Genomic DNA, 12,730 nt, shown 5'->3' on the forward strand with positions numbered 1-12,730 from the left:
CACTCGCCTCCAGGTTGGAGCTCGTTCGCTGCGCTCACTTGCCTTCAGGTTAGCTCGTTCGCTGCCGCTCACTCGCCTCCAGGTTGAAGTTCGTTCGCTACGCTCACTCACCTTTTGGTTGCAAATTAGCTGTTGTCATAAATGTAAAAGAAATAATAGTGCTGCACCCTGTTGGTAATCCTTGTAACTTTAATGCTATTGAACATCATAGAACAGAACCAACTTGTTTAATTGAAACAGCTGTTAAGATTCATTAATTCCATTTCTCAAGGTTAACATGGGAAACTCCAGAGCCACTGGGGCGGAGCCCTTTTAAGAATTTCGAAACGGGAAATAGTTTACGTCCGATTCGCATACCTACAGAATTTACACACCAAATTTCATAACGATCGGTGAAGTCGTTCCGGAGGAGTTTGCAGACAAACACTGTGACACGAGAATTTTATATATTAGATATATATATATATATATATATATATGTGTCCGTTAGCGCGATAACTTGAGCAAAAATGATCCGATTTTGATGAAATTTGGTAGAAACGTGTAAACCTTTATTTATTTGAACAAGTTGCTAACCAGCATGATCGGAATATGGGAACGGGGGTTTATGGGGGGTTTTATAGGGTAAAAATAGGTTTTTCCAATTTTTGACTCTAAAAACAAAATTTCATAATTTCTTTCTTGACAATTTTGTAGAGCTTAAAAAAGAAATAATTTTGTATATTGAAGCGTTGTTGTATACCTAACGGTTACAGAAATAAATACCCTCGCCGCAGCAAACCTGCAGACTAAGCAAATTTCCATTTGACTGATTGGATTTATACTGAAATGTCTACTTAAAAATATAACATTTATTCCCGTTTTAAATAGAATTAGTTTAACAAGTACTTAGGTTTGCTGAATCAGGGAGGGTAAAACTTTTTTTTTTTTTTTTGTAAAATGTTAATAGTTAGTAAGAAATAAAAACATTTTCCAAATTTGATCAAAATATGTTCATAAACAAGCAAACTACAACAGTTTACTTATTCTCCATTAGAATAACATGGGAATTTTAAATTTACAATTTTTTTTGAATTTTCTCCGTAACCATTAGTCGCATAATAACGCTTCAATATACTAAATTATTTGTTGTTTTAAGCTCTACAAAATGGTTTGGAAAGAAATTGCTAAATTTTATGTTTTTTGGGTCAAAAATGGGAAAAACCTATTTTTACCCCATAAAACCCCCCGTAACCCCCGTTCCCATAGTCCGATCATGCTGGATCGCGAACTAGTTCGAATAAATGTAGGTTTACACGTTTGTACCAAATTTCATCAAAATCAGATCATTTTTGCTTGAGTTATCGTGCTAACGGACACACACATACAGGGTGTCACAAAAAAGTGTGATGGGCTATACAGGACCTAATTCTACATGCAAAAATAAGTCAAAAATGAAGAATCTTTTTTTTTTATTTCGGCTTAGTTTAACCGTAATCCGCCATTTTGTTTTTTGGGGAAAATATTTATTATTTCAAAATCCCTTTTGAGATATTTTTACAAAACTTGGTAAAATTGTTTACACTATAGTAAGTAACATTTATAAAAAAAATTATTATTTTAACTTTCCAAATTTCAAAATAGCGGCCGTTTGAATTTTTTAATGCCAAATTTCATGAAAACCGGTACCTAAATCAAAATTTTGTAAGAGACAAAAGTTTTAGTATTTATTATGACAAATCCAACAAAACAAAAATGAATAAAATCGGTTCATAAATAAAGAAGCTGTGTTTATTTTAGTAATTTAGACTGAAATTATTAATATTAAAATGTATTAAATGTAGTGTAATAATTTATGTAACGTATTAAGTAATTTCAGTCTAAATTACTAAAATAAACACAGCTTCTTTATTTATGAACCGATTTTATTCATTTTTGTTTTGTTGGATTTGTCATAATAAATACTAAAACTTTGACCTCTTACAAAATTTTGATTTAGGTACCGGTTTTCATGAAATTTGGCATTAAAAAATTCAAACGGCCGCCATTTTGAAATTTGGAAAGTTAAAATAATAATTTTTTTTATAAATGTTACTTACTATAGTGTAAACAATTTTACCAAGTTTCGTAAAAATATCTCAAAGGGATTTTGAAATAATACATATTTTCCCCAAAAAACAAAATGGGGCATTACGGCTAAACTAAGCCGAAATCCAAAAAAAATTATTCTTCATTTTTGACTTATTTTCGCATGTAGAATTAGGTCCTGTATAGCCCATCACACTTTTTTGTGACACCCTGTATGTACAATATATATATATATACAGGGTGTCCCGGAACTCTCTACCAACATTTTAGGGCATTGCTCCTGGGTAAGAAACATACCTAAATATCATATTCAAATTGTCCGGAAGTCCTTAGTTACTCACACAGCCGCTATTTTGTTTTTTTCAGTTATTAATTTTTTCTAAAGATTTGTTTAACATGCGAAATGGAAACTTTGCACAAACATTAATGGCAACTAGAAAAAGCTACAAAAAAATTATGACGATTCTTCAAATTCATAAAATAAAATGGCGGCCATTTAAAATTTTGTTTCTTAATTAAATCAAAAACAGTTGATTTTATAAAAATTTAAAATAGCCGCCAGTTTGTTTTGTGAATTTGAAAAATCTTCATAATTTTGTTGTAGCTTTGTCTAGTTGTCATAAATGTTTGTGCAAAGTTTCCATTTCGTATGTTTAACCATTCTTTAGAAAAAAATTAATAACGGAAAAAAACAAAATGGCGGCTGTGTGAGTAACTAAGGACTTCCGGACAATTTAAATATGATATTTAGGTATGTTTCTTACCCAGGAGCAATGCCCTAAACTATTGGTAGACAGTTCCGGGACACCCTGTATATATAGAGATATATATAAATATATAAATATATATATATATAAATATATATGAATTTGAACGGATGGTGTTTTTGGCCTCTAGGGACCTCAAAAAAAAAAAAAAAAAAATCGGTCCCATGTCCAGGTCTTACCATGAGTACTACGGTAATAGCTTATTCCCTATATGGGAAATTCGCTAAAAAAAAACTGTAAATTTAAAATTCCCGTGTTATTCTTATAGTCGGGTTGGGTAGCAGGAAAATATTTCAGTTCTCGTTCTGGCAGAGAGGCTGCAATTTTAGGTGGTTATAGTATACAAGTTTCTGAACCTAAAACCGCCCAGACCCCAATTTTTAAGGACCTCGGTCGTCCGTAATGACGTCATCAAAATGGCGGCCGTAAGAGGATGCTGGGTCCCCATGAATTGGCTATAACGACCGAATGCCTGAACCGATTTTCATGAAGTTTGGCACACAAGTGCTTGAATACATTATCTTGGCCTGGGTTGAAAATGGTCAAGTTTTATCAAGTCATTTAAATATGGCGGCCGTTAAAACCTAAAATTTATAAAAATCATTCAGTGTTTTGTGTTCTCAACTCCCTCCAGATTCTTCCTGGGTAAGAAACAAATCCAAATATCATATTTAAATTGACCGGAAGTCCTTAGTTACTTACAAAGCCGCCATTTTGTTTTTTTCACTTATTAATTGTTTTCTAAAAAATGGTAAGAGATAAAAAATTGAAACTTTGTAAAAACATTTATGACAACTAGACAAAGCTACAAAAAAATTATGAACATTTTTAAAATTCATAAAACAAAATGGCGGCCATTAAAAATTTTTAATAACTCAGTTAATATTCTTCCAATCTTAACGGTTAAGATGTCAATCGATTTGTAATTAAATTATCTTAAAAATGTTATCCTTGTAAATTTTTTGTTAACTCAGCGGTTTTTGAGTAATTAAAGAAACAAAATTTTAAATGGCCATCATTTTGTTTTATGAATTTTAAAAATGTTCATAATTTTTTTGTAGCTTTGTCTAGTTGTCATAAATGTTTTTACAAAATTTCAATTTTTTATCTCTTACCATTTTTTAGAAAACAATTAATAAGTGAAAAAAACAAAATGGCGGCTGTGTGAGTAACTAAGGACTTCCGGTCAATTTTAAAATGATATTTGGATTTGTTTCTTACCCAGGAACAATACCCTAAAATATCCGACACGAATTCTGATACACCCTGTATATATATATATATTTATATATGTACGTCCGTTAGTGCGATAACTCGAGCAAAAATGATCCGATTTTGATGAAATTTGGTACAAACGTGCAAACCTACGTTTATTCGAACGAGTTCGCGAACCAGCATAATCGGACCATGGGAACAGGGGTTTATGGGGGGTTTTATGGGCTAAAAACGGGTTTTTCCCATTTTTAATCATAAAAATACAAATTTTTGCAATTTCTTTCTCAACTATTTTGTAGAGCTTAAAAAAAGAAATAATTGGGTATATTGAAGCGCTGTTTTATGCCTAACGGTCACGGAGAAAAAAAAAAAAAATGTAATTTAAAATTCCCATGTTATTCTTATGGAGAAAATAAAAAATGTTGTAGTTTACTTGTGTATGGATATATGTTGATAAAATTTGGCAAATTTATTTATTTTATCCTATACTATTGATATATGGTCAAATAACACTTTTTACCTTCCCCGTAGCAGCAAACCTAAGCTCTTGTTAAATCTAATGTTATTTAAATTGGGAATAAATATGTCTTATTGTTTATGGAAATATTTTAGTAAAAATGTAATCAGGCAAGTTGAAATTCGCTTAGTCTGCAGGTTTGCTGCGGCTTTTATTAATATATTACATGTATTATAATAACATATAAGTATATGTAATAATATATAAGTAATAATAACATGGGAATTTAAAATTTACAATGTTTTAAATTTTCTCCGTAACCAATTACCTTATAATACCCCCGCCGCAGCAAACCTGCAGACTTAGCGAATTTCCATTTGCCTGATTGGATTTACTCAAAAATATCTCCTTAAAAATACCTCATTTATTCCCCATTGAAATAGCATTTGTTTAACGAGTACTACTAACCTAAGTATACTTAGGATACTTAGGTTTGCTACAACAGGGAGGGTAAAAATGTATTTTTTTATAAAATGTAATAGTTTAGTATGAAATGAATAAATTTTACAAATTTGATCAAAATATGTTCATAAACAAGCAAAATACAACAGTTTACTTATTCTCCATATAAATAACATGGGAATTTTAAGTTTAAATATTTTTTTGATTTTTTTTGGTTACCGTGTTAGGCACATAATGACACTTCAATATACTAAATTAATTTTTTTTTTTTAGCTCCACAATATGGTTTGGAAAGAAATTGCTAAATCTTATGTTTTTTGGTCCAAAATGGGAAAAACCAAATTTCACCCTATAAAACCCCCCTGTAAATCCCTGTTCCCATAGTCCGATCATGCTGGTTCGAATAAAAAAATTAATTGGTATCTTCTACCTTTACATCAATACCAACTTTCATAAAAGTTCAGTCAAAATTATCAAAGCATAAAATAATGAATTGTATAATTAAATATATAATAATTTTTTTTATTTTATATTTATTTGCCTTGTTGAACTTGTAAATTTAATTATACCGGTACATTTCATTATTAATTGCCAATATCTTCAATATAAGTTATAAAGGATAAAATGTTAATGAAAAACATATAAAATGATGGATATCTATTAACAAAGCGATTTTGTAAAAAAATGTTATTCTTTATGTTCTTCTTATTTTGATCCAATGAATCAATTCGTAAACTTTGTCCCTACCTTTTTTGAACATACTGTATATTCGTGTGTCCGTTAGCAAAAATTATCCGATCTTAATGAAATTTTGCAAAAACGTGTAAACCAACGTTTCTTCAACAAGTTCGCGAATCAGCGTGATCGGACCAGGGCAACGGGGTTTTTGGGGTAATTTAAGGGGTAAAAATTGGGTTTTCTTATGTTCGAACCTCATGTTTGACCCTCAAAACATGAAATTCCCTAATTTTTCTCTAAACTATTTTGAAGATCTTAATCAAACAAAAATTTAGTGAATTGAAGTGTTTTTATGAGGTTATTGGTTACGGAGAAAATTCAAAATATTGTAAATTTAAAACTCCTATGTTATTATTACGGAGAGTACATAACTGTTGTAGTTTGCTTGTTTATGATTACATTTTTGAAACATGGCAAATTTATTTATTTTAAACTAAGCTATTAATATATTAATAAAACTCACTTTATTAATCTCCTTGTAGCAGCAAACCTAGGTACTCATGAAACCTAATGTTATTGAAATTGATTTAATTGAAAATCAAATCAGGGAAATGGAAACTCACTTAATCTGCAGGTTAGCTGTGGTGGGGGTATTTTGCCTATTCCATGAAATGCAGAGACTGTAATGCAACCTTTTATTGCAAGGAAAGTGAATAGGTTGCTGCAGACCTCTGGAGGGAGTTGAGAACACAAAACACTGAATGATTTTTTTTTAATTTTAGGTTTTAACGGCCGCCATTTTGAAATGACTTGATGAACTTGACCATTTTCAACCCAGGCCAAGATAATGTATTCAATATTGTGTGCCAAATTTCATGAAAATCGGTTCAGGCATTCGGTCGTTATAGCCAATTCATGGGGACCCAGCATCCTCTTACGGCCGCCATTTTGATGACGTCATTACGGACGACCGAGGTCCTTAAAAATTTGGGTCTGGGTGGTTTTAGGTTCAGAAACTTGTATACTATAACCACCTAAAATTGCAGCCTCTCCGCCAGAACTGAAATATTCTGCCACTATATGCAGCTATACGACCCCACTATTATGGAGAATAAATAAACTGTTGTAGTTTGCTTGTTTATGGATATATTTTAATCAAATTTGGCAATTTTTTTTATTTTATTCTAAGCTATAAACATTTCAACAAAAACACACCTCAATACTTTCCCTGTAGCACCAAACCTAGATACTCATTAAAATTAATGTTACGGTATTTAAATAGGAAATAAATCTGACAATTTTGAGGGTATATTTTAGTAGAAATCCAGCCAGGTAAATGGAAATTCGCTTAGTCTGCAGGTTTACTGCGGCGGGGGTATTTAATACTACAAGATTAACTCAGTTGTTAGTTTATTTTACCTCCAGACCGTTTTTGTGAAATTAAAACCCTGAAAAGCAACACTGCAGGATGTTTCAAAAATGCCAACATTTCTGAAATGGTCTACCTACAGCGAATAATATTACTCATCATACGTAAAACGATGTAATTTTTTCTTGTTTCAGCTTTGAAGGATGGTCTCTCAAAAAACTTTGAAAATGTTGACATCAGCATCGTCAACTGCCCAGATTTGACAAAGAAGCCATTTTCATTGGCTTCACAAGGTTTGTTGTTCTAAATTATGTTTGTTTCTTATTAGTAAAACAAAATTTATACTGTAGTTTAGGAAGCTGTGGGTGTAAAAGCTTACCAAAGAAGTGCCACTAATTTTTTTCTTGTCTTATTAGCGAATTTCCCATATACGGAATAAGCTATTACTGTAGGTGTCATGGTAAGACCTGGACCCGGGACCGATTTACTTTTTCCTTTTGAGGTCCCCAGAGGCTAAAAACACCATTCGTTCAAACTTATATATATATATATATATTTATATATATATTGGCCTATATATATCGATGTAAATAAAATTAAGAATTTTGTCTGTACATTGCTCAGAGTTAAAAATTTTTAGGTTATTTTTACGTTTTATACATTAAAGAAGCCGAAACAAGTCTCATCTCTATTTCTGTCTGTCTGTCACGGCCCAAGAGGCATTTTACGTGGCCTTCTCCTGAAAACGAGAGTACCTATCAAGATCCAAATCATTTTAATGTGTTCACTGGATTGGCGAGAGTGTCTTTAGCCATTAAAATATGGCCTCACTACTTTGTAAATAAAATGACAGACGTTTAAAAACCCAATTTCGTGCGATTTTTTTCAAGTTTTCTCCCAATGTCTGTCACATAATCATCTATTAAATAAGGAACAGCTGTTCGGATCAAGAATATTTTTTCTATTTTTGTCACTGATATGTTTAAATTAAATGTTGTTTACAAATACCGTAACCATTTCCGATCACGTTTTGAAAGCAAATCCAAACCAAGTGAGATTAAAAACGATTTTCCTTACATAACGTATTTAATTAATCACAAGTGCAATAATGTGTAGGGTAACCGTAAATGAAATTAGAGATTCTTTGTGTATACAATTGTTCTTGAGTTTTGATAACCGGGAAAAAGATCTTGAATCAGTGTTGTATAGGGCTGGGAAACTTACATTTATTAAATCAACGTCGCCAATAGCTTACAAGCAAGGTTTCCACTCATTGGCGGCGCTTCAAGGACAGTTGTGTAAAGTGTAAAGTAAAAAATCACAACTGCAGTGGGTGATTGTAACAGAGGATTACGGATGATGCTAAACTCGCTTTTCCAATGTGTCCCTCTCGGTTTCTACTCACTGCTATGTGCTGAACCATACAGCCAATGGGCCCATAGCCCATATCTTGGGTATGTAGGCCTACCCATTTATTCATAACAACCTATTCGACAACGATCCTTGATACCGGTACTTTTCCCTAGAATATATGGCCTACCTACTTACTTACTCCCATGGCTATTTGTACCCCAAGTGGCACTTGGCCTCACCAACACACTGCCTCCATGTCACCCTGTCTCTTGCGGTATCCTCATTGACTTCCATCCTGGCCATATCTTTCTTTACTTTATCTGTCCAGCGTTTCTTCGGTTTCCCTCGTGGTCTTCTCCCCAGTGGGTCACTTTTCCATATTTGATCAAGTGTGCTAGTTTCCTCTCTTCTAATGATGTCGCCCGTCCAGCGAAGCCTGCTGCTTTTAGCCTCTGCAATTATACCTGGCTCCTTGAACAGGTTTCTTAGTTCCTGATTATGTTTATTTCTCCATACATCTTCTTTAGTAGGGCCAAAGATTTTGCGCAGGACTGTATTTAAAAAAAAAATTAGTTTTTTCTCCGTGTTTATATCCATAATCCAGGTTTGAGCTCGATAAAAAAGGATAGCCCTACCTACTTAGGAAAAAAAATTAAAAACTTTAAAAACCCAACATTGTGTGATTTTTTTCACATTTCCTTCTAATTTTTACTAGGTATACAAAACATCGTTTAGAGAATACGTCATCTACTAAATAACAAAAAGTTGTTTGGATAAGGTTGTTTTTTTCAAACTGTCACCGATATGTTTGCATTAAAAGTTGTTTAGAAATAATGCAATTACAGTAGACCCCCTAATAACCGACCTCGCATTAACCGATAATAGGATAATCCGCCCTTGATCGTAAAATATTACAGTTTGTTTTAACCGACCTTGCTTTGAGAGCAGTTTGGTTTAATCGTCGCTTTCTATGAATCTCGGCATTTCCGCTCCCACGCTCGGTGATGGGAACCATACGCTTATCTCCTGTGACTAAGATAAAACATTTTGTATTTAGGCCTATCCCAAAAAATATTCCATATTGCCAGTTTGTTATCATTGTTCGTAGCGCGAGCACATCTGGTTTGTTATCTGTGCGGTAAATTTATAAAATCGTAAAGTGTGCTAAGATTTTTATAACTGATTATCTTATTGCTAGAGTTAACAAACAACGCAACTTGTATGGAGGGCAGGGGGGTTAACGACTTCAAGGTCAAGATAGTTTTTGTCACTCGAGCCTCCAGTAAAAGGCTATAAATAAACATCCTTGTCTCGTAACAAAATGGTTGTTTGTATCTTTAATTTCGACAAAATGTATGTGTATGTGTGTGTTGTAAATGTATGTATGTGTATGTTTAATTTCGGTATTGTATTACCGTACCATAGATTTGACAAGCATAAATTAATATTACAGTAGTAAAGTTACTGAAATAATCATTTTTATTGACCCTTGCCTACACCTATAATTTATTCCACTTTAAGTAATTTGACGTAACCGTGTTTTGTGTTTACTGTACGTGCTTGTGACTTTTCTATCAATACAAAAAAATTAGATAAATGTAGTTTATTTTATAAATAGTAAAAAAAAAGTACGACTTCAAAATATTGATTATACAATTCAATTCCAAATGAACAGCAATTTTTTATGTTATGTTTTTAGGGATTGCCCGTTTTAATCGACCTTATGAGTTATCTGACCTAGGTCCGGTCCCATTATGGTCGATTAAGAGGGGGTCTACTGTAATGGGAAATAGCTTTGATTTCCGATAACTTTTTGTGAGAAAATTCAAAACCAAGAGAGATCAATAACCTTGGGATTTGATTAACGCATTTAATTGGTCGGATGTACAGTAGAACCTCTTTAATCCGAACCAATTGGGACCGGGGGTAGTTCGGAGTATTGAATAGTTCGGATTACAGAACATATTGTTGTTTTTACATAACAATAGCTAGGGAAAAGTGAAAAATGCTTTATAAAGTAAAATACAGTGTTTATATAATACAGTAGAGAACATAGGGAATAAACAGTAGTGTACATTACAATTGAAATAATTACGGTGCGTATATAAATAAATACATTATACAATAAAGAACTACTGTACTGTGTATAGAGTACAGCAACGAAGCGTTCGGATTAGTGGACGTTCGGATTACAGGGGTTCGGATTAAAGAGGTTCTACTGTAATATAGTTCTTAACTGTAAACGTTGGTTCTTGTACTGGTTCTTTTCCTTAGAATCGGTGTTATCTTATCAGCAAGAATAATTTTTGCGTACCAACACATCACTATTTACAAATTAGTTATCGTTGGTGTTGCACCTTATTTGTTACAGTCGTATTCAATTTAATTGATGTCTTACTGTATAAGTTTTGCTTTTTCTGTCTGGATTCCAAAATGTTAGTTTGTGCTAAAAAAATTATAACACATTTGAGTAAAACATTTGTTGAGCAAACCATCATGAATTGTTTACGCTTTTATGTATCAATAGTTTGTGAACTGTGTGTTGTAAATTACCAATCTAAATCATATTTAGTACTTCATTTCATATAGTAAGCCGTCATTTCAACAGCATTTCGGGTCATCTTCGGACTAAGCAAATATAAATTGTTATGACAAAGTTTGATAACACTAACAAAGATTGCAAATACTAACTTTATATGTACTTTGCTATGGTTAAAGCGTAGCAAATTCCATTATTAAATTCTATATATTTGTGTGTATGTCTGTTGGTAATGCATTAATGTCCTTATTTCTCAGTGTTTTACAGAAAGGACAAGAGCACCTTTGATAATGAAAATGTCAACCGGAATGTTTAATGGTGAGGTTGAGGTAGTATTTTAACTACTTTAAACCATTGTGGAAAGTAACTTTCAATCATAGGCCTACTTTAGGGCTGTGCCTCGTAGTTCTATAAAGCATTTTTTTTAGCTTGAAACTGTCAGATACTGTATTTGCGAAGGTTTGTATGATAGTTTTGCCAGCTGTAGCTGTATGGGAGCGGTATGGTTGTGTGGAAGCGTGCTGAATCTGCTACCTACCAATAAGATTGCTGGGGACCAGAGGGACGGAGATCTTTACCCAAATCAGAACACCTGCCTAGCCAGCTTTGATTTACACTAACTTAACTAACCTATCCTTCCAACTATGAACTGAACATGGATAATTACTTAGAAATATTGCAAGGCAAATGGAATAGTACGTAAATTGAATACTGAATGTGAAATATGTAAGAATTTGATTGATAACTAATAACCTACATTCTGGGAACATGTGACTGCAATTTTCAGGTTTGATAAGGATGGCTGCTGAAGGCAGCCATCTCAGATAAGAGTTAATTTACCTCATTTCAATTGTCGGGTGAGCCAGAAGGGCTCCCCGCTTGTTTCCTGAACTTAGCCAGACATTACTTCTAGTTTTAGTCCTAAATAGTTATGGTAAAAGACTTATCCATAATAGACTGTGAAGGGCCAGAAAATTCTGCTGCACCTTTAACGGCGGCTGGAAGAGCAAGGACGGGAGGACAAGAGTCAAGGGAGGTGGGGATAGCGCGTTAATGCAGTCGCGGCAGGTAACGAGATGGTCATGCAGCCCAGCTTCACGAAATGCTTACACTATATAAAATATAGCGTGCCGCTATGCGTCACACAGCATATCTGAAAATATGCAAACCAACTGCTGTTCTTTATATAAGAAGGTTTCAACTGACTACTATAATATCCCTGTGCGTAGAACGGGCACACAGCTAGTTTATATATATATATAAATATATATATATTCATATAATTTATGTGTCTGTTAGCGCGATAAATCGAGCAAAAATGATCAGATTTTGTTGAAATTTGGTATAAGTGTGTAAACCTATATTTATTCAAACGAGTTCGCGAACCAGCAAGATCGGACCATGAGAACAGGGGTTTATGGGGGGTTTTATAGGGTAAAATGAGTTTTCCCATTTTTGCCCAACATAAAATGTTGCAATTTCTTTCTAAACCGTTTTGTAGAGCTTAAAAAAAAAATAATTTAGTATATTGAAGATTTGTTGTATGCCTAAGGTTTACAGGGAAAATATAAAAAAACTGTAAGTTTAAAATTTCCATGTTATTCTTATGGAGAACATTAAAACTGTTGTGATAGTTTACTTGTTTATTTATATATTGTTTATTGATATAATATGTTAATATGCGGCAAAAAGTATTGTTCAGGATTATGGCGTAATATGACCATTGAACAAGTAAGTGCTCATGAGAGCAACATCTTATTGTGGAGAGCTATTCCGAGATAGGGGAATCAGTGATGGGAATCTAGCCCGATGGATCGCTGGCA

The 12,730-nt window shown here is 33.1% G+C and overlaps 1 protein-coding gene across 4 annotated transcripts in view; it reads left to right on the forward strand.

Moving 5' to 3' along the window:
- Positions 1-12,730, forward strand: part of LOC128982840 (ester hydrolase C11orf54 homolog) — a 118,604-nt gene that overhangs the window by 26,285 nt on the left and 79,589 nt on the right. For all 4 annotated transcript variants that reach the window (XM_054401875.1, XM_054401876.1, XM_054401879.1 and 1 more), the window contains exon 3: positions 7,210-7,308. In XM_054401875.1, coding sequence (XP_054257850.1) covers positions 7,210-7,308 — 99 coding nt within the window. The remainder of the gene's footprint in view (positions 1-7,209; positions 7,309-12,730) is intronic.

This window comes from Macrosteles quadrilineatus, unplaced genomic scaffold (genome assembly GCF_028750875.1).
Source record: "Macrosteles quadrilineatus isolate MER2022 unplaced genomic scaffold, UCM_ALF_1.0 Scaffold_1__1_contigs__length_201487025, whole genome shotgun sequence".
Classification (NCBI taxonomy): Eukaryota; Metazoa; Arthropoda; class Insecta; order Hemiptera; family Cicadellidae; genus Macrosteles; species Macrosteles quadrilineatus.